This window comes from Limulus polyphemus, unplaced genomic scaffold (genome assembly GCF_000517525.1).
Source record: "Limulus polyphemus unplaced genomic scaffold, Limulus_polyphemus-2.1.2 Scaffold1153, whole genome shotgun sequence".
NCBI classification, from domain to species: Eukaryota; Metazoa; Arthropoda; class Merostomata; order Xiphosura; family Limulidae; genus Limulus; species Limulus polyphemus.
This window is the reverse complement of record NW_013666763.1, coordinates 41,466-67,725: the sequence shown is the minus strand read 5'-3', so window position 1 is coordinate 67,725 and position 26,260 is coordinate 41,466. Positions and strand designations below refer to the sequence as shown.

At 32.4% G+C, this 26,260-nt stretch overlaps 2 protein-coding genes across 8 annotated transcripts in view; one reads left to right on the top strand and one right to left on the bottom strand.

Annotated features, from left to right (window-relative positions):
* LOC106462374 (nuclear receptor subfamily 2 group C member 2-like) overlaps positions 1–26,260 on the bottom strand; it is an 81,399-nt gene that overhangs the window by 30,741 nt on the left and 24,398 nt on the right. For 3 of the 6 annotated variants that reach the window (XM_022389619.1, XM_022389623.1, XM_022389622.1), the window contains exons 2-7: positions 11,073–11,171; positions 7,593–7,774; positions 6,522–6,759; positions 5,082–5,273; positions 3,565–3,719; positions 472–550 (exon numbers count right to left, since the gene is read on the bottom strand). In XM_022389619.1, the coding sequence (XP_022245327.1) occupies positions 472–550; positions 3,565–3,719; positions 5,082–5,273; positions 6,522–6,759; positions 7,593–7,774; positions 11,073–11,112 (886 nt within the window). In that variant the 5' untranslated portion in view covers positions 11,113–11,171. Of the gene's footprint in view, positions 1–471; positions 551–3,564; positions 3,720–5,081; positions 5,274–6,521; positions 6,760–7,592; positions 7,775–11,072; positions 11,195–26,260 lie in introns of all 6 variants that reach the window. The other 3 variants (XM_022389625.1, XM_022389624.1, XM_022389621.1) reach the window with 3 other exon arrangements.
* LOC106462378 (peflin-like) overlaps positions 25,593–26,260 on the top strand; it is a 39,237-nt gene continuing 38,569 nt past the window's right edge. For both annotated transcript variants that reach the window (XM_022389629.1, XM_022389627.1), the window contains exon 1: positions 25,593–25,611. The gene's annotated coding sequence lies outside the window, so the exon portion shown is untranslated. The remainder of the gene's footprint in view (positions 25,612–26,260) is intronic.

Sequence of the window (26,260 nt, the reverse complement as noted above, 5' to 3'; positions counted from 1 at the left end):
ATAAAATTCTAAAATTTGTTAAATGATTTTGCAAAGCATCTTTTAACAGACTTTCCAGAATTTTCCCACAACTGATTGGGACAATTTTTATCACCTCTCTTGAAAAGAGGAGTTACATTAGCTAACTTCTAATCCTCTGGTACATGCCCACTATTCAAGGACTGACAAAAAATAGTAGTAAGTGGCTCACATATCCAATCTTTAACCCCTTTCAAAACCCTTAGTGAAATATTATCTGGCCCAGGAGCCCTATCATTTTTTTAAACTTCCCTTTATAAAGCAATTCCTGAGATTCTTCTTTGCATTTTATCATATCCCTCTAAGGTCATCAGCTATTGCAAAGATAAACATCATATGCTGGAGAATAAGTTCTTAAACTGTTCAGTCACTTCAGTAGGCTTATGACATGGTTTAATGTTACCTAAGTTTGTACAGATGTGTCACTTAAACTCTTGTACAAGTTTATCTTACCTGCATTAGTACCATCACTGTTGCTAATGTTACTGCATGTCAGTGCCGAGTCTAATAAACTGTTTCCTCTTGTATCACCCTATTTCATATTAAAAATTTAATATTAGTACAAGTTGTTTCTGAAGCTGATAGAAAAATTCTTGGAGATTTGATAATTACAGCAATGTCTCATGCATAATATATATGTAAAATCAAAGGAAAGAGTTGTAAACAAAAATATTCACTGTTCTACTTTCTTGAAATACAGTAATTGTTCATCTGTCAAACAAAGAACATCTTTAAAATCTCAAAAAGTGAAAAAATAAGAGGAATTCAAAGGATTGAGTGCATTATGCTAAAAATATTTTGAAATCAGCAAGTTGTGGTGGAATGAAATGTTTCAAAACTACATTATGACATTGTTTGACATTTCATAAGTAGTGTGATTACATCCAAAATTGAATGCCTTTTGGGAAGGGTATATAATAGCCCTTTCCTATGCAAAATATTCATACACCCAGATCATAAAGAGTAGTTCATATCAGAGATTAACTATTTCCAAGATAGGAATATCATTTGTACTTAATGACATTGGAAAACAAAGGAATATGGATCAACTGAGGGTAACAAGCCCATCCAAAAAGAGACTTGCAATAAGTCATTACCCAGCCATGGTAAGCAAATTGTTGAATCCTTTAATAGGTGAAAATCCATAAACACAAAGGTCAGTGGCAAAAGCCATCCATGCATCTCAGGCAACAGTACACAACATAATCAAGAAATACCTCCATCTAGAAACAAGGCCTACAGGATATAGGTTCACCAATAAGGCTTTTAGTTATCCTCCCATTCAAACATTGCATATTTCAAGCAGCTAGGGAATGAAACAGGTATTCATGCTAATCCATATGAAGATGCAATAGTCAAGTCTTCAGAAACAGTGCCTATGGATTTTTGTATGATCAAATCATTAAAGGGCACTGTGAAACCATTGTCCTTGTATACTACATTGATTATGGAGAACCTGAAGGGAGAACTTGAATGTTTCGTATATGACAGAGCATTTTGCAATGAAAACCACATTGCAGAGCTATTGCAAAGGGGGATGGTAATCAGACAGAGCAATATAGACTGTAACAACATGTTGTGGCTCCAAACTCATTTTAATATAACATCATCATTTCTGTATTACACCAAAAGTCTTCAATTATTGTCAAGTGTTTGGTATAAGCAGTATTTCAATTGAGACTTTTTATGTTATAATTCAACTGCTTGATGAACTGTGGAATCGGACAACAGATCTTGTCAGCTACAGTGTACTAGAGACAAGTGTAGTTAAAATTTTATTATACACAAGTATTGGGCCAGCCAAAAAGTATGTGATTAAAATCCTTATCACTCTCATTTGGATGTAATATCACAATATTCACCAAAATTGAATCATGTTTTGCCAAGTTAGAGGTAGTACACAAAAAATAAAAAAACTTAATTTTTTCTTATAATTAAAAAAAAATTCATTACACGTTTGTGGCAAATTATTTGGACATACATATCATAAATTTATATTTTATTCACAAAATGATTAAAAAAGTGTGAATTGGAGAAGAATAAGATGTATAACATCAAATAACTATTCCAGGGACCACAAAACATAAGAAAAATATATCACAATTGTATGGAGCTCAACATTAATTTCACTGTGAAATATGCAGTTATGATTTTGTTGTTTGTGGTGTATATGTAAAATCCACACAATCTTTATTTTTTAGTCTTAAGATTTATAAAGAAGAAACTGTGCTTATTCAAGGATATCCATACATTAAATCTTCCTTATTGCAAACTGAAATAAAGTCATTAAATCAGCTTTCATTATACAAGCTAGTTTACTCTACTATTTGAAAACTTCATATCATATTAAAAATGCATTAACAAATAAGTTTGATGATTTTCCACTTCAAAAACAATTTAAAGGTTCAAACTAACTTTCATGGACATATTGTGTTTTGGAGAATTATAAATGGTTATTGAGCATGCAACTATATTATATTTGTATTAGACTAACCACAGCAGAGTTTCCTGTCAAGTTCATATAGAACCCAGCAACATTTGTCAATCTGAATAACTTGATTAAAGGATGCGTCCCTACTAATATCATATAGCTTCACTAACTCACTGTAGATATCAGATCGACCTGATTTTGTGTTGTTCCAGTAATATCAAAGGAGCCCATTACTCAAACACATTGCTATAAGTCAAATGGTTATAAATAAGTTTCTCCACAGCAAATACTGATTTAGTTCATAGACAATATCTTCAATAAAGATTCATCTGTCATTTTTGATAATTTTGTCTATTCCTCCAATTGTCTTATTGTTTACTGCTGTCTGTGGATGGTGTGATTTAGACTTAACAATTCTGGCATTTGTTTGGCTAGCCTTAGACCTCATGAGACACTTATTCATTCATGCATGGAAATATTACTTATCACCATAGACATTTTGCGGTTTAAATGCTGAAATCTGGCAAAACTATTAGTAACCAATAGGCCTAAAATTGTTACAAAAATCAAGTTAACTGCACTTGACTATTATCACTATAGACATTTTTTTAACCATTGGTTTTCACTCTCTTATGTTAAGAAATTTGATTTATAGTATTTTGGTTAAAGCCATTGTCACTTTCAGTTGCCATTTTGTAATGTTACTGTTGTGCATTACCTACTATGGGAACACATCATATGATACTGTTAGCTGCAAGACATATACTGATTCAACTATTAGTATGATCACTCATTGGTTGTTATATCAAAGATACAAGAAATAAAAATACCATTTCTTACAAAACAATCATTACTAGAAGTTGCCCAAGAGGTCACCTATAGAGAGAGAGTATTAATACAAAATTGAATTCAAGTTAAACAAGCAATATGAAAAATATATTATTACTTTTATATATGAACAAAAGCATGCCATAACTCATAATCAAATCCAATATCTTCACAACAAACATTAAATTTGTAACTTCAAGAATCCAATATTCTTACTTAAATATTCTAAATACTAGACTCTGTCAATGCTGCAAGTGTTTTGATACAACAATATAAGATATATTTACCCAGTTTCTTAAACACACCTTTTCAGAGACATATGTAGGAACTGCAAGAGTGGAGCGGTAATCTTGACGAGGATATAATGAGGAATTTTTGGTTGATAAAGAGTTTATGCTTTTGTCTCGGTTATCACCTGCTGGTTTTCTCTCTGACTGAACAGCTAAAAGAAAGATTTCAAGGGTAATAGTGTGTCTACATCCATTTATGAATAAAGTGATTATGGCATGAACTTCCCCAATTTAGTGTTTATAAAATCAACTTCCATTTGAACCTTAGTGAAGCTTCCCAATAAAACTAAGTAGACAGCACTTTTTTGATTGATATTTTCATATTTAAAATATTTTTAGGAATGCATGAAAAATGTTTCTTATCACAAACTTCCCAAAACTATTAATAAAACAGGTCAACAAATTAAATTTAGTTCTAAAAAGTAAAGACATTTTAAGCTTCTATTTTGAGCATGCAATGTTGTTTAAATGCGAAGTTAAGTTAAAGTAAAGCAAGCACATACAAAGATTCTACATGTATATATGTCCAATTTGTCAAGCATTATTACTACTCACAATGGGAAGTAAGGTGAGGAACATTGTTTGTGTTATGTCTTATTGAAAACTCTGAAGACAAGAAAGTCTAGAATCAACAAATTAATACCACAAGGAGACCAACAAGGTCACAATAACTCAAACTTATCTTCACATCACACAAATATAGTGTGATTTTACACAGTTCTGTTCAGAGCCTAAACGAGTCAACAAATCTACAGTTTAGACTGATTTTAAAGTACTTTCTAGACTTATATATATCTAAGTAAGTTTAATGAAATAACTGTATTTGTGTAGATCTTGTGACTCTGAAACAACCTTTCAAAAGCCCACATTCAGTCAAGAGACAAATTATAAATCTAAAGATTACTGAAAAGTGCAAGGCATGAATGAGTTAGTATCTCTATCATGAAACACCTAGTCTGTCTGGTCAGTTATTTGCTAAACTATCACAATTTAATATGAAAAACTAGATTTTAAATTGTTCAAATTAAAAGTTTCATCTTACTTTGTATTCAAATAAAGAAGTTTTAAATAGAATTATACACAATTTTTTACTACCTATCTAATAAAGATCTAACATATGATAGGTCTAATTCTAATAATTGGCATTAATTAATAGCTTGATTACAAACAGACTATAAATACATACATATTGTCAAAATGTCTTGTAAATATTACATTTAACACAAGAATGAGATCATTCTTTGCAAATTTTCTGGGAATACAGATGTCATAATTGAGTAGTATAAGCATTAAGATATTACAAGTGTAGAGAATATCTATTTGGAAATAGCCATGCCATTAATGCTTAAACCCTGTAATCTAAAACAAACCACATACAAAAGCTGCCAATGTAACTTTAGAAAATGTGAATTTTTTAAAATAGATTCCAAAGTTATGAAAACTGAGGTAGTATATGGCTGAAACAGGAAGAAAGAAAAACATAAAACCAGCCACCCAAGTGCTGCGAACCATACATGCCAACTTACAGTCCGCCCTCATTCCCATGGCTAGGCACTTCTGCAAACGGCAGTACTGACACCGATTACGATGATGTTTGGTGACTTCACAATCTCGATTTCCACGGCAAGCATAACCTAACTGTTTACGTATACTTCTCTTAAAGAAACCTTTACATCCTTCACAACTGATTGCCCCATAATGGCGACCTAAAAGATATGTGGAACTAGTTGAACAATGAAAAATGGGTTATAAATGGATCTTAATAATCACAATTTTCTATGATGAGATTGATAAGAATATTAACTGCTAGCATTTAAATCTAACAAAAACAATAAAGCATGTGATACCAAACCTCACCTCTTTGGAATTAATTTGAGGAGAACATTTTAAGGTATTTTCCTCATAAACTTTTTACTGCACCTTTAAACTAAAGAACTAAGAATAACTTAATGTTATTCTGTTTTTTACTTTCATTGTCCTTCAACAAGATGTTAAACATCACTGAATTTTTTTTTACATAACTTGTTCTTTATTGATTCATATACCTTCGAATAACATAAATTGTGAAGAATTAGCAACCCTCTCTATTTGAAAGCTTTAAGGGTTATGGGACAAAAAGTGTCATCTAGTGTTAACAACTTGCAACTCACATCACAACTTCATGAGGTATACTGATGCTCGGACAATACAACAAAGAGCTTACCCTAACCTAAGTTTAAAAATCCTTTTCTATAATTGGTACCATTCATAATAAAGTATAAATAAGGACCAATAAGAACAACTACATATCACTTGAATCTTTCAAGAATATCTTGGCAATGTTTCAGTAAAAGAAATTCAGACTACAAATGTTTTGTAGTAGATTTGGGTGTCCATAATAAACAAGATTCACATGGCTACATAGTGTAATATGCTTAATTTAGCTTTTTACAATATTATATGTTTTAAAACAAAGGAAGTTATCTCTCTAACAGTCTCTATTCACATATCAGACACAAGAAATGCAGCAGATACTGCATATAAACTGATAAAATATAAACTAAACAGAAAACTGGAATGCCAAAACCACATGGGACACCACTAAATTTGTACACTGATTCTCATTTTAATTAGTGAATAAAATCATTTATTTATGTACAACTTAGAAATTTTTAGTTGTGAAAACAATTTGAATGTCATTGAATCTTGACCTCAAAATAAAGTAAATTTTGTCTCTAAAATTGTTGTAGTCACTCTCTGCTAAAAACTGCTCCTGACTGCACTTTGGGAACTATATCATTTTAAGATCAAGATTCATCAGACTCAAAGTGCTAACACATAGAACAAGTAGTATAGTCTTTAATTTAGAAAATTGTCAATTAAATTATACTATGTTATGCCAGTCATTTACTTTTATCCAGTATACAAAAGATATCACATCAAACACTTAAGCCTATATATTGGTAAAACACTACCTGAAGCTTTGTCACCACATACAACACACAGTTCAAATGGTGGTTTCTGCTCATATTCTTTTCTTAAAAATGGTTCTTGGTCTCTCATTCTCGCTAACTGCTCAGCAGTTTGTAACTCCTTCACTTTGATTGCCCAATCTGATGAATTAAAGTTGGTTGGAACCAGAGTCAATGTATTACCCAAAGGAGACTCACTTGAGGAACAACTGATCTGAAGGTAATCTATGTGATCATTCACCTGAAATTGAAAGAAAATCATTTTAAAAGTATGTATCTGAATTTGTGTTTATATGACTTTATTTTGTTATTTGATGTTGAAACCCATTTTGTAATGTAGGTTTTAAGATACACTATGCTCTTATATATCCACAGAAATGTATATCTTTATTGTTGGAAAATGATATAAAACATGAAATACAACAATTGTGAAATCAAGAGCATTATAAATGAATCTTAAAAAATCATAATACAATTAAATTATTAAGTTAATAGTATTTTTGACCAATCACCACATTTTTGGACACAATTTTACATTAACCAGTATCTTTAAGATTAAACAATATTTTGGTAAGTAATAACATTTCAAGAGATTAATAGTTATAACATGAACAATATAACAGATCTAGTCCTCTAACCTTAAACAATTATTATCTCAGTTTTCAATTCATGATTTTTAACATTACATCTTGTTTTCTGCTTGGACAGTTTTTTATAATTAGTAATAAAAGTCTCTACTATTTCCACAGTATGAAAGTTACAGCTGATTTTCAACTTCATTATTTATTATATTCTGTTTTCAAACTCCTCCTCCAAACTTATACATTTCCATTTCCCACATTTTATTTATTATTATTTTTTCCTAATCCCCATAAAAGTCCAAAATTAAGTGAAAAGAAACAATACTCATTTCTTAATCCCTGTTAAACCATCCTCCCTTAACTTCTAAGCAAATGACTATACATATTCAAAACAAAGTTGCTTACACTGATGATTAATTTTATGTATTTAAGAATTTAATTTCTCTTGTTTGTAACCTATCTCAAAACAATATAAAATAATCAAGAATTCTACCGGACTGTCAGGTTCAGTTTTAATTCCTGCCATCTCATTCTCGGTTGAACTCAAAGTTGGAGATTTTTTTGGCTTATCCTTACTCAGAACCAAAGCCAGCTGATTCTTAAATGGATTATCAATTTGTTCCAACTCGTCTTTTGTTGTTCTTGAGTCTTTGGAATTGGAATCACAGTCTTTCTCTGAAGAAAACAAAAAATTATTTTTATACAACGTTTTTATTATTGCATGTTACAAAATATCAGATTAAATGTATGGAACATTGAACTGTAGCCTGAATCATGCTTGCTTTGTTTCTCTTTAACTCCATGTATATGGGTGAAAGTCAAAGTGCAAACCCTAAACTTGTAATGAGTGTCATTCAACATGATATTATGGATTTTATGTTAGAGTTATCAACATTTCATGTTACCCTACACAGCTGATCTTGCAACAGTTTGTGTTACACAAAACACCAGATACAATATCCAGAGATACTGAAAGAAACTTTAGATATTAATTTAGAAAATTGTAGAAGTTATGCAAATACAATTTGCAAACTGTACCATGGACAAAAGTATCTTTATTCTTCACATGAACATCATCTTGCACTTTGACTTTTCAGAGTCTGAGTCAGACTTATGTTGGCATATCACAGACATATCTTCAGTACAAAATCTTTAGTAACACATCTGATTTTTGTCTACAAGACTTGTACTGTTTGTTGACCAAAGGTATGGCACATTTTGTAAATAAAGACTACATAAATTGAGAATTATAATCAACATTACTTCTCCTCTAGAAATAGGTTGATCCTCTTTTAACCTGCAGCCATTAGAAGACATGTAGGCTTAATTACAGATGTTTCTTTTCCCTTTAACCCTTAACCAGTGAGAAATATGAATTTATAATCATTTTTGTTTTGTTTTTCTTTAATTTATACCCACTTTGAAACATGTAATCTGCTCTTCAGCTACATCTTATGAAAGTTTGACTGCAAAATTTTGTAATAATTTTACAAGTAGCTGACAGCTGTTTTGGACCTAATCAATTCAGTTCAAAATATTTCTTCCTAAATATACTACAGAATAAGACTACTTAATACCAGAAATAAATAAAAGTATACCATACCAATACTTGAAGGAAAAGACTTAAGTTAATGACACAAATGAAAACAAGCCAATTACTCTTGTTATTGCATACTAAAGAAATTAAAATGACGACCTCCTGAATGTCAGAAACAATTTCCACTTTCATGAAGTATTTTTGCAGAATTACATGCAGTAGAAGATTAAAACTCACAACAAACTTCATAAATCTGACAGAAAATATAAGGAAGTACTAAGAAAAAACTTGTAATTAATTTTCAATAGCTGTAAAAAGGCTAATCCTGTATCTACAGGAAAAAATCCAGCAGGTACTCAAGGATAATACAGGGAAATAATTTACATAAAGGATAATTTTGCAGTACAACTTTTTTTTTTTATAGATTAAATAAATATCATTTAAATATTTTCTTAATAAGACATTTTTATTAAACACTAATCTACTATTTCTATTGTGGTGCTGAATTCCTTGAAGCCAAAGGCAATCTGAGGATTTTTATAGTCTCCAAACAAATCTTATCATTTTCAAACTTTTATCCAACACCCAGAATTGTACTTCCTTTCAGGAATATGTTTGGTACTTTGATGTTTCCAAAGTAACTTACTAACTGATATAACCAACAGTTTTTGGTTGATCTCTAGTTTTTTTACAGGAATTCCCAGTATGGCTTCTACTGTACTTCATAAAAATGTTTTATTTCTAGATACAAGTAGTCTAGTTGAAATCTGGTCATTCGCTAACTTTCACCAATATCTGAATTTTAATGTTACAGACAGTTAAGTCAAGTTACTACAAAGTATGCAAAAATACAATACTAACATTCATTAGTAAAAAAACTGATATACTGTCTATTAAGTTAATAAAACCCACTGGTGTACCAGTTAGTAAAACTATACTGGATATATGAACTTGCCATTCCCTCCTTTATTTGGCAAAAGTAGTCCTTCTTTCAAATCAGAGGGGGATATTTAATATATATTTTTTTAATCTAGAAGCATTTTACTACTATTTCATACATTTTGTGTGCACTATACGATACCAGCAGTGACAGAACCCACACAATAACTAACAAAATTAATACCCTTGAGCTTTTGCTACCACTGTATTATGAATTTGAAAAACAAAGCATTTTTATGTAATAGTGTTCTCAAGCAGAAATGTATGCTGTAGCTTATGCCAGGTTAGAGAGTAAACTATGTTGGATATTATAAGTTTGTCTTAAATATTACATCATACACTAATACTATACACTAGCATGCATATTTAAGTGTCCAATGATCCCCTCTTTAGGTCTGAGCTGCTTTATTTCATTTGATTCCTAAACACACACAAAAACTGCTCTTTAAAACTTGAAGAAGCTTTGTCATCTCACCCTCTTGTTCTTATGCCTATCATAGAAAGTCTTCTTAGAATTTAGTGTATTTATTTTATTGAATCCTGCTAGTCTACTGGTTACAAAATGGGAACAATACTGTTCTGTTTTTTCATAGAATCCATTGGTTAAATAGACCCCACTGATATACTGGATATTTAACAGAACCCACTGGTCCGTAAGATATAAAATGGAACCAACAGTGTAATAGCTGCTAAATGGAAACCAGTATTGAAATGGATCTTCCTAGAACATACTTTATACCAGTTCATATTCAATTCCAACGTTGAACTATTGAGTTAATCCTCCTAATGTACAGATTCTTTCTAGAAATTGTTGTTATACTGGTTCTTGCCAAATCCCTTTGGTTAACTGAAACCATCAAGTCTTCTGAATATTTCAGAGACTCTGGCTACTGTACCAAAAAAATGTAGTGTGCATGTTCACAAAGTTAAACAGGAAAAAAATCACTAGCAAATAACACTAAATCATTATATTCTCTGGACTCCACTGGTTAATAAACAAACAAGACATTCACCAGTGATAATCAAAAGATACCAGTTAATACTATTATGTTAAAGATTGATCTATATTATATGCTATACATAAGAAATGCCATGCATTCCAGTCATAGCTAGATTGCTAGTCCAAAAACAGCAGTAGTAGAGAATGCAAATCAGCTGAGACAAATTAATCTTAAGCTATCAATCTCTTATACAAAAACCAATCCTAACATTTGACAACTGGACTGTTTTAAGAGGTAATCATAAACTTCCAGCATAATCTCTTCATATACACAAATTTGTGATACACAATTACTTACCACAGTTGTCAATGTTTATTGTAAATGATATTACAACTCAATGGCTCTATATTTCATAAGAGTTTTACCATTATATCATTAACAATTATTTTTTTATTATTGTCTCAAATTATGTCCTTTGAAATTTTGAAAAAGTTCACTCTCCTTTTTTTATGCAATAAAACATTTGATCTTTCTACAGTCTGTTAAGTAAGCTCACCTTGATTAGATGTCAATTGTTTGTTCTTCCTTGATGTCATGGTCGAACAGTCATGAAGGTCGTCAACTCTTGTGGGGTCATTATTATCAGTTTTGGCTTCTGTTGATCAAATTCAGCATTTACTAGTGCACGAACATTCATAAAATTACTTTTTCTTACACAGTACATCAACCATCAAACACAATAAAATTTATAAATAAAAAAAAAGAGCAAAAGCAACATTTAAAGAAAAACATAAGCATTCTTTTTGAATGCCTGGATGATACTCTGCTTAACCTAATTGCATTAAATGTGATAATATAACATATAAACGTAAACTAAGTTTTCTTAATCATTTTTCAATCCCTACATTAATATTTTATATTAATTACTTTTTAGTAAAACATTCTGAGACCTGGTTTTTTCTTCACTAGATATTATATGAGTGCTAGTGAAAAGCACTTTCCATTTATTGTATCAACAAATGCTGATTTCTGGGCATACTATTTCAAATAAACTAATAATGGCCTATGTTACAGTTTTTGAAACTCATACAATAGATTAAATCATAATAATGGCCTGTGTTACGATTTTTGAAATTCATACTGTAGATTAAATCATGCAGCAGCATGATGACTATATCAGGAAAGTCTTTTCAGTCTAGGTCCATGTTATAAATATGGAAAACTAAAACCTCATGTTTCCAGCAGCAAAGTCTGGTATCCTAAAAAATTCTCCTTATACGCTTATCTGTACAGCAATTCTCAACTGCACTTGTGAGGAAGTTTTAAGTAGGTAAAAAGTCACTCAGTGCAAGTCTATGGACATATAATGCTATAAATCAGGTTTCCATACCCATGGTGAGCTCAGCATAAATAGCCCATTGTATAGTTTTGTGCTCAACAACAACAAACAAACAAAACTTGTGCATCAGTTTAAGGAGATTTGAGTAGATGAATTAATGAGATCCATTTGTTAGAGATAAAAAGTTATATGAAATGCATGGTCAGCATTTGAGTAAGAGAGGGTTGACTTTTCTGCATAGGTTATTAATCTATTTATTCAGGATATTTTAAACTACTATTACAGAGTGGGGAGGGAATAGTGTTGCATTGGGAGTACAGTATATACTGTATATAACAAAGTTAATGAAGATTGCATGAGTTTGATTAGGTTAAGGGATAATGGAGGTAGGGCCAAAAGGAGTCTAGATAGAGATCAGGATGGGTTACAAATGCAGGATTAGCAGAGTTAATTTAAAAAATTCCTCAAATTAGAGACATGTGCACAAGTACTATTTTTCAAATATTAGGGTTTTAGTTGGATTGAAGGATTTTGATGTTATAAGGATTAGTGAGACTTGGTTTGACTTGGAAAATCATAGAAATAATTTTAGAATTTTTGGATACAAGTTATTCAACTGTGATAGATTATTTAAACAAGGAGTGGTGGTGACTATTACATTATAGAAAAGATACAGCTAATAAAACTGAAGAATATTAAAGAGGCTAGTACAAATGTAGAATCAGTATTGGTATCTACTTTTAGATAAAGACAGGAGGTTAGAGCTGGGAAGTTGCAATAGGCCACCTGATCAGACTCAGGCCTTCAATGAGTTGCTTTATAAATTATAGATAAATTAGAAATGCTTCTTAAAAATAAAAGAGGTTCTGGTTATGAGATACTTTAACTTTAGAAATAATAAATTGGATTGTATGGAGTAAGATAGTGAAGGTGATAATTTTTTGGAGTTAGTACTGAGCAGTTTGTTTGTAATTATGCACAAAGCTACACAATGGGCTATCTGTGCTCTGCCCACCACGGGTATCGAAACCTGGTTTATAGCATTGTAAGTCTGCAGACATACCACTGTACCACTGGGGGACTAATAGCACTGGGCAGTTTTCCTCAGTTAGTTTAAGAAAACTAGAGATAATGTTATTTTATATTTAATATTAACCATTGATGAGGATACTGCTCAGAAGGTTGAGATAGAAAAAATTTGGAAACCAGTGATTACTATATAATTAATTAGATTTGAGGCTTTACTATATTTTAAGTTAGAAATTAATAATATTTTAGTTTCAAACAGATAACTTTGATGCCACAAGAAAGGAACTATCTCAGTTAAATTGGAATGAGTGTGAAACCTTTAGGGGCAAATTACTACATTTACAAATTAAAAATTTCAGGTTATAGAAAAAAATGCCAAACTTACACTCAAATGCTTTGCAAAGGAAATCAAATGAAATAGGTAAACATTATAAGCTTAAAAAATACAAACAGATTGCTAAAAAAGAAGATTCAGAGGCCTCAAAAAGTATTAAAGTTAAAAAACATTAGAAAACTGGAAAAGATATATAACAGTTTGCAGAAAATATCATTACTAACAGAGAAGGCTTTTTAAGTATGTTCAAGGGAAAAAGAAGTTGAGCCCTTAAAAAATTATGATGGGAGAGTTGGGATTAATGTTTACAAGATGGTGATGGTCGAGCAGATCATTTTTCTTTTCTGGTCAATTTCTACTAGGGAAAATGTACAATGGATTCCACAAGTGGATCCCCCCCCCCCAAAAAAAAGATTATTTTATATCCTTGAGTAGTTGCAATTACAATAGAGTAACATTTGACGTTTGAAAATTCTGGTTTTATTTGTTTTGCCAGAAAGGAAGCCAATAATGTATGGATTTTATTCTCCACGTAAAGTCGAGACAGCTTAGTCTGCTATGTGAGCATTAGCAGATCAAGTGATATGTTCACTTCCATCCCTATCTTGTTTGGTTCCTTATTTCAAGTTCAGTAGCCAGTCCTACACTGTTTTTTTAACTTAGCAGTAATTTTATTCACTTATACTTGTTTGTTTACTTTTTTTTATTAGATAGCTACCTGGGTTACTAGGTTATAGTGTTTTCTAAAGCTTTATAAATTTTGCATAGAATAATAATAAAATAGGTAGTCAAAGATCGTGAAGACTGTTTTGTTGACAAAATTACAGTTACTGCTAGAACTAGGTAGACGCTAGGTCTGTTGAAGAAAGATGATGATGAACGAAAATAAGAAATCTACGTTTTGGCTATTCACCAGTTTTTGACTTTTGGATGCTCTGGATAGCTGAAAAACAGCATATACACCGGAGTTAGAGTGACTATGGCAATTAACTCTTCATATTTAGCTTCTGATGACCTGTATATGTATTGAATTTTTTTTTACTCCTCCACTTTTTTCCTCCAAACACCTTCCAAAAAGTTAACTGTCCATTATATTCGCTACCACTGAAAATCACTAAAGTATTTAAAAAATGTTGCATATCCAGTGCAATGGATGGGACGGATGATGACATGCTGCGGGAATCAGAAGAGGGTGAAACAAAGGTTCAAGGATGCAAATCTGATGAATGCCATGAATCCAATAGTAGCAACAATTCTAGTGATGACGAAGATTTATGTGACGATGAATGATTAGCATATATTACCACGTATAAACTTTTCAATAAACTTAGCTTTTTAAAGGAACTCCAGAATTCTGTAAGAAAGTCAACTTCAAGGGGTCCTAACATCATTTACATTAGAATTATGATTTTTTGTTTTATTTGGCATAAAATAATAATAAAATAGGTAGTCAAAGATAGTGAAGACTATATTTCTCTATCAAATGATTATAAAACCATAGTTACTGCTAGAACTAGGTGGGCGCTAGGCCTGTTGAAGAAAAATGATGCTGAACAAAAATTAGAAATCTCGATTTTAGCTATTCACCGGTTTTCGACTTTGGGACGCTCTGGATAGCTGAAAAGCGGCATATACACCAGAGACAGAGTGGCTATGCCAGATATCTCTTCATATCTAGCTTCTGATGACCTGTACAGAAGAAAATCCAGATGTCTTTTGTATTGCTTTAATACGGGTGTCCGTGCCATCTCTGCACAGAGAGTGCTAGTGCACTTTCCGATTAGACCAAAGCTATTAAGATTCACAATTAGAAAATTGAAGGCACCTCAGCCAAATAATATTTATCCTTGGATAATGAAGGAAACAAATGACCATATTTACACAGAATTAAAATTTATTTTAAACGAATTCATTAATAATAGTGAGATGCTAGAAAGTTTGGAAATAAGCCAATATCATATTGATTGGTAAGGAGGAAATAGAGATAATGTCTAAGTAATTACCAGCCACTTAGTGTACTTCAGTGGTTTGGAAATTATTAAAATCTATAATTAAATAATTTCTAAAAGAGTATTTACACAAATTCATTGTTATCAAAGATCATCATCATGGGTTTAGAAAGCAGAGCATGAAATTAATATTTTATATGCCACCCTTACACAGTTATCCAAATTGTTAGGTATCAGAGGAGATTTTTGGTTGCAGAGATTAAAAATCACTTCTCCCCAAGAATAACAACAACAACAAAATTATTGCTATGGTTTTCTCTGTCTCTCCTCGAATATTCATGATTTCACAATAAATGCCCAACATGATAGCAGTCAACTCCATATTTTGTGGAAAGGGGATGGATGGGTACTATATCTGGCAAATACAGGCACGTGGATGAAACCTAGAGATCAGTATACTAGCAATAAAGGTAGATATATCTAGATTTGGTTCTACATTGTTGGAAGGGTAAATGTTTTACGGAGGCCGTATATGAATATATTATGATTTATTTTAGATCTACGCCTAAATCTGGGGTTGTGTAAATATACAGATTTATACAGTAATGGGAAGCCATGATTTTAGCAATGATACAAATTCATAAATCATTGTTTTGGAAGGAGAGTTTTTTGTTGTTTTTTACGTCACGTGATTAGAGCGTAGCTTAATTTCTGGACTTTTCTTGAAAGTTTCAAAAACGATTTGAACGATATCGAACACCTGTTATGTGTGATTTGAAGAGATTTTTGATTGATTAGCGAGTATGTTAAAGTGGTAAAATGAGCTAGCGAATAATTTTTGTTAGTCATTTGTTTGTTGCTGTCAGGCAGTAAGTCAGTTATATAAATTCTTAGTGTGTGTGTTTTTAACAAGATACTAGAGGTAAGCAGTAATTAGTCAGGTTACCCTTCCATGCATTGGGAGCATTTAATTTTACAAACTCAACTAGCGAACCCGTGAGCCAATGGCTCACATTTACAGGGCCGCTGTCATGCAAATTTAATGCTTGAACTACTATTTTGCACTTTTCAGCTTAATAATCATTTCGCTATAATTTAATTTAATTTCTTTAACCAAATTACGAACGGTAATTAGTAGTTTTTTATTTATATGCTGTAATGTAAATCAATGCCAAATTTGGGGTCCGCTTTCGGAGAATTCCCGTAAAGTGTTTTCGCGAAATACCCAGGTTCCCTAAGGGGTTAGGTTAAAAGTTTTACCTTTGTGCAAACCTCGGGTACTAGAATATTCGTTTGACACCACTTAGAAGTTGGCGAATCCAGCAGTTTTAGGAGAAGGGGTTTTCGGGAATCCCCGGGTTCCCCAAGGGATGTGTTGAAACTTTTTACCATTGTACAAGCCTCGGGGTCGAGACGATTCGTTTGTTACCACTTAGAAGTCGATGACACCACCAGTTTAGGAGGAGTTATGTGACACACACACACATTGAATCTTATTATATAGATGATATACTTAATTAGGTTTTGATGCGCGATTCCGTAAGCTTGTGGATCATTTGCTCCCCCTCTTTACACTTTAAAACAAAAGTCTGATTTCTTTATTTTATCACCTTTGCATTTTTGTTTGTTTGAATTTACACTCAAGCAACACAATGGGCTATCTGTGCTCTGCCCACCACGGTTATCGAAACTCGGATTCTAGCGTTGGAAGTCCGCATACATACCGCTATGCCACTGAGGGGCTATATATATATAATATAAACTGCTGATTATTTATACTAATAAGCAAGATGTAAATTTCGTTTCAACATGGGCTATATAGGCCTCACGTGACGTTAATAAATTATCCCTGCCAGTACAATGGTTTTGAGGCGCGAAATCAAATTCATGTTACGAAAAGATGAAATCTGGATTTATGTTGAGAGTACACTCATCTTTATACTGGATGAAAAGAAAATGTATGTTCTAAAAAGCAGAAAGTTGTTATTAAAAGGGTGAAGTCACATTACATTAATGTTTACAATTGATGTACTTCACAGTGTTTTTGCAATTTATACTTTTCAATAACGATATTAATAAAAGAATAACTAATAAAATGGTTGCATTTAAGAATTATATTAAATAAGTATTTCAAACTGTACTGTATTTTTTATGTCAAAGCTATTAATGCTATGTGACACGTCCCTAATTTTGAACTGCAAACTAAAGCGAAGGAAATCCTCTGGCAGCACCCACCACTAACTCTTGTGCTCTTTTACCAAAGAATAGAGAATTGACTGACGATCACGGTATAATGCCGCCACCTGAACTTTTCCAAAGGATTTTTTCAACTGCACAATTATATTTTAGCTTCATCATTTTTTAATACATGACGCTTTATTGCACCTCATATATACAGGCTTATGATCCAAAAAATGAGGAATATTCAAGTAAATACGTTTATTTATCAACTCTGGAATGGATTTTTTTAATCTTAAATATATTTTTTTAAATATTTATCCACTTGAACTTATTTATGTAGGTGAATTTTCAACTGTACAAATATTTTTATAGGTGCACAATTTGCGATCAACTACACACTACGAAAACCCCTGGTGCCACAACTGAAAGAGCAAGCTTGTTCATCGCCGGGTTTCGATTCCATGACCCGCAGATTGGAGTCGAGTGCCCGAACCACCAGGTTTTGTAAGGAGTAATATTTGTCAGATATCTTTAATTTTAATAAACGTAAGGTTGTGCATATTGGTTATCATAATATTAATTATTCTTATAGGGGAGTTAGGTGAAGTTGACCAGAAGAATGATATGGGCAAAATTATTACAAAATATCTAAAAGCTGCTAGACGATACTATTGGCTAGCAAAAACGCAAACAGAATGTTAAGGTAAGTAAATACACGGAAATACTGAGTACGAGTCAAAGAAACTCATTGGTTCACTCCTTATTGTAAAGGTGTAAAACTCATATCACCTGACGCTCAAGATAAGATTTGTCTGAGGGACAACATTTACTGTTATACCTTGACTATTGGACAAGTATATACTTTTCGACATTTTTCGTTTTATTACTAGAAAAACACTTGTGCTAGGTTTTTACTCGGCCATGAAAGTTCATGAAAATGTAACACATACACACGAGAATTTAAAAATAAGTACTTCTAAACCTCAAACCCAAACTATATATATACAAATATGCATATTCGTTAAATTCACAAACCCTCAGTCACCAACACAGTAACAAACTATTTAAGTTAATTCAACAACATTATCACATTGCTTTTACCTACAGTAGGAGACCAGTAATAATGGACTAAAGATATCACCGTTTGACATGTCTGTTTGGAAATAATTTTTTAGAAAAGAGCTAAAGATTTATTAATAAATTTTCACTTTAATCTTTTATGGTGTTAAATTCAGAAGCTAATAAAATTTGAAAGGTTTTAAATCACAAACTTTGATGATGTTTTAGGGGCACTTATGGTGTTTTCAAGTACAGAATCCTTAATAGGCCTACTTATATTTCCAACCAAAATCAGAGACAAAACTAAGAATTTCAGTTATATTTTATTTACACTTTGGTAGCTATTGTACTTCATAACATATTTCTTTTCCTTTAAAGATGAAAATATTTTGTAAAGTAGTCCTAACTAAAAATGTTATAATTACTTTAACAGATAAACACAACTGTATTGAATTCCACAAGAACAGGCTAATCTAAGGTTCTAATATTTGTGACACAATAGTGTAAAACAAATCGTAACCTAATTTCTAAAATAAACCAAATTTATCTTCACACCCAACAGTTAGTATTTACTTTAGTATCTTGTAATTATTTTTATAAATTAGTAGTTTTCATTAAAGCTGTTCAACTTGAGGACACTTTAACATAACCTTGACAACAATCACTCCATCTTAAAAGTTCTTAAATACACTTTCATCAAATGCATAACACAAAAAATGTTCCCTACTGTTTGTGTTGGATCAAAAATAAGAGTAACTTTTATAACAGTGTAGCTCTGTTTAAGATATGTTGAAAATTAATTATTTATTTTTTTTTTGTTACCTTATATCACAACATTCAGTTCACTCTTTTAAACATGATAAACAAAAATTATTGTTGTCTAGAATACACACATTATAGGTGTTATTTCATTAACTGCACCAAAGAAAAACCTGTGTCTGGCTACCAGCCCTAACCCCACTACTACTACTGGTATTACTTTACCTGCTGCCATATAAAGTATACAGTTCTATTTTTAAACATCTTGTATCACATTTCTCTTTTGAAAATTTACACAAGTGAATACTTCCTAAAATCAAAATATTCAAGTTTTTAAGTTGTATATCTACAGTCTGGTCCTTTCTGTTAATATGTTGTCAAAGCAAATATTCGTATAAAACATTTACCACTGTAAACAAAGATGTTAAGAAATTGTGTAAACCAATGAAATAAAATTTGTTCCATGTAAAGAAAAATATGAACACATATACTTTGCAGACAAAAAGCTTGTTTAAGTTTTTACACACTATATCAAAATATAATTTATTTCCTTATAATTTTGCTTACATTATATACAAGCACATTTTTCAATTGTCAAATTTAATGTAAAACTTCTTATTCCATCACGGTTTACACCAGTGTTAACAATGCACACATAGTGGGTTTAACGTTATCTGTAAGGTACTATATCGCCATCTGTTGATAGTTTTGCAAATTATTTACAATAATTCTCAAGCACCTGTTTCAATTCCAGTACAATAATTGTATTTTTTGAGTTATCAAAATAAATTAACTGGTTTCAACGTTGTCAACTGGTGAAGTCTTTCATAAATTAGGCGTTCTTGTTGTTTGTACAATAACAAACTGAATCGTGACAGGTGTTAAATAAAAGACAGAAATGACAGTTTTAATGTTTAGAAAGTATTTTTAGATAATTACTTCTTGGTCATACGTCATTTAATACACAGAATCTAAATTGATGCATTTCAGCAGGTTGTGTTATATAGGGCGTTAACTCCTGTATGGCCTCCCAGTGGCACAGCGGCATGTCTGCGGACTTAAAACGCTAGAAACCGGGTTTCGATACCCATGGTGGGCAGAGCACTGATAGCCCATTTCCTAGTTTTTTGCTTAACTACGAACAAATGTCTGTATGTTATATGTATATGGATTTTAATTACACTTAAAACTGTTAAACTGTATAGAGTTACTTGCAGTAGCGTGCAGAGGGGGGGAGCGAAAGGTGCCGGGCATCCAACGCAAAGAGTCGAGTCGAATAGTAGAACCCTTTCCGCCCTTCCACAAAGTCTTAGGTACAAGCCCCCGGGCATCATAGAACCTCTTCACGCCACTGATTACTTGAATTAATTCAACTGCATAGAGTTACTTGAATTAATTCTTTTAGTATATTAATACTACTTCACATTGGTCCAAACTGTATCAGAATTTTCACCCTGTCATTTATTAGTCTAATCAGGGTGTACTGGCCATGCGAAAAAAAAAGAGATTTGAAAACTTTTAGTTTCAGTTAACCTATTAGAAAAGTTTACTAGAAATAATTTTGAATAAAATAAATTCAGTAATATATTAAAACTAGCGTCGTTCTTCAAAAATATAAAAAAATTAACCAAGAATATAAAGTCTAGAGAAACTGTGTGTAGTGTAGTATATAATTACAACAATGGAGTTTATTGATATACTCTGCCTAATATTTCTTTGACAGACCAGACACGCTAAAACGTTATGAGGTAATAGCGTGCCTTTAAAAAAAGTCTTTTAAAGCAGCTACAAATTCCTCCTTTCGAATATAACTACTGTTACAAAGTGTATTTCACAAACGGAAGAAATTTAGAAAGTCACTTAAGTTAAGTGTTATACACAATTGTTAAATAATATCCTGCAGCGCTCTTTCTTCTCAAACTCAGAGTTATAACTTCAAGATGCAATCTACAAAGCAAGGTCACGTGCAACGCCATTTTACAAGTCAGGTATGAGCAGGTGTTGCTCGTGGAAGCTTTAGTAAACAGTGACAAGCTCTAACTGTGCAGCCCTAATTTTGGCCTTGGTACCACACGCACAAGTGCCACACCTGACCGCCCCTTGCCTTTGCTTGCTTTTGGCAAAGTATGTTGCTATGGCACGTTTCAAAAATGTTGGTAAGTCCTAAGAGTAGGTTCTAAACCAACCGCGAAACAAATTCTTTATTCCCTAACATGCGTTTCAAATATTTGTAAAAAACAAAATCAATGTTCAGGACTTTCTTCAATTAATATATATGCGCAATATTTTAGAAATAATACTATATATACGAAGTAACTATAAGATGTTTTTGTTTTAGATTAAAAAACAAACAAACTATTATTTTAAATCTCTTATACGAGATTGTGTTGGTATGATTAAGAATATTAATCATTTAGCGCTCCGGATAACCGTTAGATAACCTATCTTTAGATTGTCATTCAATTTTCACACTAACTTTTTAAGAGGAAAATACAGTCTTTTAGAATGGGCTTTTAAATCCTTAGTTTATTATGATGTTGTTCCAGCTACACAAATATAAAATGATAAACCATACGTAGATACACTTACTGAGCAACTGGTACATAAAGACGTGTCAGACCTTCCCAAATCGCTGTACTTGAACTTTACTCGAGTTGTACTTACAACTGACTATAACTTCTGACTTCGACCCTACCTTCTTTTATCGACAACATAAAATACATTTGTCACTATTGTAGTATTTTATTAAGTTCGAATTTTATGTAGAGGTCAAAACCCGATTTTTAGCGTTATAAGCCCTCAGACTTACTGCTGAGCCACAGAGAGGGGTGGGGCGATGGATTGAAAACAATAATAACGGCAAGTTTATTTATTTATTCGTTTGGTGTCTTCAAGCAAATTTCTTTCTGAGTGAAACATATGAAATATAATTTCTGATATGAAATTTACACATTAGCGTAAAACCATGACCGTTTAAAAGTAAGGGAAAAAGAAACATGGTCGCATAATTTGAATATATATAAAACTACAATAAATCGAGACAAATGTATTGTTTTTCTAACACTGACACTGAGTAAGTGCATTAAATAATATATACGAGATAATCCACGATGAAAATTAAGTTTAATTTTTTATATTTCACCACGCGAAGTAACATGTCCAGTTTATTGGCCACTGAATGCCAATTAAAATTCATCTTAAACACCAAAAATTTTGTTTTTTATCTCCACACTCCTGGACTTCCTACTATTCAAAAATAAAAAATGCAGCGCCCGAGTTAACCAAAAGTAACTACCAAGTTTTAAGAACTGTACTATACCACAATATTAAGGTACAACTCATACTCCTCAAACCCTCACGTTCAGTAGCTTATAATACCAACTCCAGTTCCTGGGTTTCTTTGTTACACATCAGCCAACGTGAAGTTTTAATAGTGAAGGAACGAGACGAGGAAGCAGTGCTCTAGAATTCCGCTTTCTTTAGAATAACGTGTGTTAGTTGACTAAACGTGTTTACACAACCCAAGGATTTAGATTTACAGGAAATATTACTTTTTATATAATGAAACACGCTTGTAAATCGTGGTTTGTTACGTGATTAGGTTTAGTAGCTTTTTTAGCAGTTGTTCTTTAGTTTTACTTAATATATTTATACACAAGTCTAAAACAATTTATTTAATATGTCACCTCTGGTATTTTATACATCAGTTTAAAAATGTATAGATGGAGGTTCGCTGGTTCCGATATTAAAATTGGCATGTCTAATTGCATTGCTAATTAGTTCGATTTAATAGTTATGTTAATGGGTAATTTAGTTGAAAATACATTTGACGTATCACAGTGAAATGCGGTGTAAGAATAAATTGTTTATAAATATCTTTGGATCAAAATTGTGTTCCATTGACTTAAAACACTCGCTTTTAATAAAATACCTTTGCCTATCAGCAATTACAATGAGTAATTCATTATATTTTAACACTGGCGTAACTTGATAATGCACAACAGAATCAAGAAATGACATAATCGTCCACTTCGGACCCGTTTCCCACCAACTCAAGTTCAGTTACACCAGCACATAAAGGTCATCGACCTTATGACGTCACTACATTGGCCATTTAACGCTGGTGGCAAGCTCTGGGATTTCTGATGTATTTGTAACTACATGTACACCCGACCGAACAACAGTAACGTTCGTAGAGAAATCAGGAAATATAAAGAATCTGGGATGGATTTATCAACGAATCAGATTAGAGCTTGTCGTAAAAACAAACAAAGAGTTCGTTAAACTATTTATTACAAAATCTGAAATTAGAGAAATGAAACAATTGTTACGCGAGTTCCAGTAACAAGTAACAACTAATTTACGATGAACCGAACAAGCTTTCTACTTTTTACTGGTGTTATCGTTCAAGTTGGGCAATAAAAAGTAGTGAATGCTAAAATAAAATAATTGACAATTGTTTACAGTCTATTCGCCAAACCGTTAGTGGCTCATGACCTGTCAAAACTATGCTGGTTCAACAAGCTGTACTGACATACGTGATGTTTCCATGACGACCAGTCTTCATCCTGACTACCATATTCCCGAATGGTAACGAATAAATTGAAAGAAAACGGTAGAATAGTCTGCAATAAAATATTGACTGGAGGCTCCTTTGGCTTGTACCGCAGATTCCTCCGAGATTAAGTGCAGCTTATAACATCACACTGAACACGACAAATTATAAGACTAGGTATAATTTGTAAAGTAACACAAATAGAAACGGTTAAAAGGCACACGCGTAATCCTCCGTTCTGCTCTAAAACCCAGTAATGCCACGACCTAGTAGCAACATAATCATTGAAGGTCATCCTATACAACACGAAAACATTACACGAAGAACAGGTCCACACTACATTAAAAACTATTTTAATAGGTAGTTTTCAGCCTCAGGGGCTTCTCCAGGCAATAAATGAATTTGTAATTTACCTTCACAACATAATTTCCGTGAAACTTCTGAGCATAAAGAACAACAAATATACTTGACGAATTTATTAAGTTTACACCTACCACTCATGGCCGATATTCACATGTACACTGAAGTGAATCAAACCGCTGAGGAGATATTGAGGGTATATATACAAGATACACAGAAGCTCATTCACACCCTATACTTTCACGTATATAAAGGTTTACTGTGATATATTTTGGAAATATTCGCCACCCGTACAACATTTGGCTCCCGGATTGGGGGGGGGGGAATAATTTCATTTTGAAGGTGTCGTTATGCCTGAAGAAAGATGACGTTGGAAAGGGCTGGTGAAAATATATGCGGTTGTATATGACATCAACGATAACGTTGTTACTGATAATTCACTTCTCTTGACCTCAGTGCATTCTAGGCTAGGTAGGTTATATAAAATAACAATTAATAATACATGGTGTTAAAATCAATAAATAACATCGTGTTAACAAATCCTAAAATAAATATTGTAGTGCTAACAAACCCTGAACCTAATCCTAATGTAACAGAAATAAAATTAATGAAAATGTAGTGCTAACAAACCCTTAACCTAATCCTAATGTAACAGAAATAAAATTAATGAAAATGTAGTGCTAACAAACCCTTAACCTAATCCTAATGTAACAGAAATAAAATTAATGAAAATTGTACTTCACCACTATAATCCAGTTCACGCCATAACAGTTGTCGAGCAATTTGTTATTTAAGTAGTGTATCAGCCATTATACTACTATGTCTGTCGTATCCCAGCCTGCCTGAAAAGCCTAGGTAGTGAACGAAAGGCCTCGTCGGCACTGGATATAATAGTTACAGTGTTGTTGACATATTACTATACACTCTTCTTCACTTTCACTCAGAAGTTCGTATTAATTTATTTTCATGGTTACTGGTACGCCGCCTAAGTTCTCATATATTCGAGAGGTTTTGTGAAAGGAACGCTTTCTCTAAACGAGCCCGAAAATCATCAGTAATAGCTATAAACGTATGAACATACAGTTCAAGGTTCAGACGTAACGTCAAACATGATACACACGTAATTATACACAATCTGATTTTTATTGTGACGTTAGTGAATGAAAATTTATTAATTTAAAATTAATAACGTTATTATGTTATCTCGGAGAAAAATTGGAATCACACTACTAATGATATTTACAATGTCGATGACAGAATTCCTTTCCTGATTTGCTTCAACTAAATTATTGTCCTTTAGGCTTAGAAGCCAAATACGGTTTGAAATACCAAAAGAAACTTCGAAACACTTCCAATTCTCAACAACAACATTAAACGGCTACAACAAATTCCTTCTAGGAAGATACAGGATTTATACGTTTGTTTCCCGCGGTTACATCTCAGTGGAACGTGCATCCATCGATCACAAGAACATTGACATAAAGAAGGGAAGTCCACAGATAACATTTTAAGTGACCACAGTGTTGAAAGGTAAGATAATACTGGTCAAAGATAGAATTATTCTAGTTTTGTACAGTTACATTTATCGTTGGGTGCTGCTACGATTTAAAACCACAAAAGATTGTTTCGGTTATTCGCGTGAAGGTACAACAGAGCCTGTCTGCCTACTTTTGAACTGATACATTAGAAAGAAGGCAGCTAATCAACAGCATCTACCGCCTAATCGAAAAGTGGGATTTGACCATCACTCTTATAACGCATCTAGGGCCCCAAAATGCTGAACGCAATTTTGCAGCAATGGGACACTCACAGTCCGGCATCCTGACCACGAAGCCACACCCGCCCCGTCCTAACCAGACAAAAAATGGAATCCTAAGAACGGTGGAATAAATATTTACATTTAAGCAATTTCAATGTCCTACTAGTTATTTGGTTTCTAACAGCAATAAGTTAAGAAATGGCCACTGACTGGAAATCTTCATGTATCTGTTTAGCAAGACGCTATTCATGTGCCAGATAAATTATTTACCAAGTGACGTGGGCGTGCTTTTCAACTTATGAGACTATTTCAAAGTAGATAGAAAAGAAAAATTTGGATTTTAAGTAAAACCTTAAAATATTTAACATCGCGTAAAAGTGCAATGGAAAAATTTTATATAACATTGGAGTGAATAGAAAT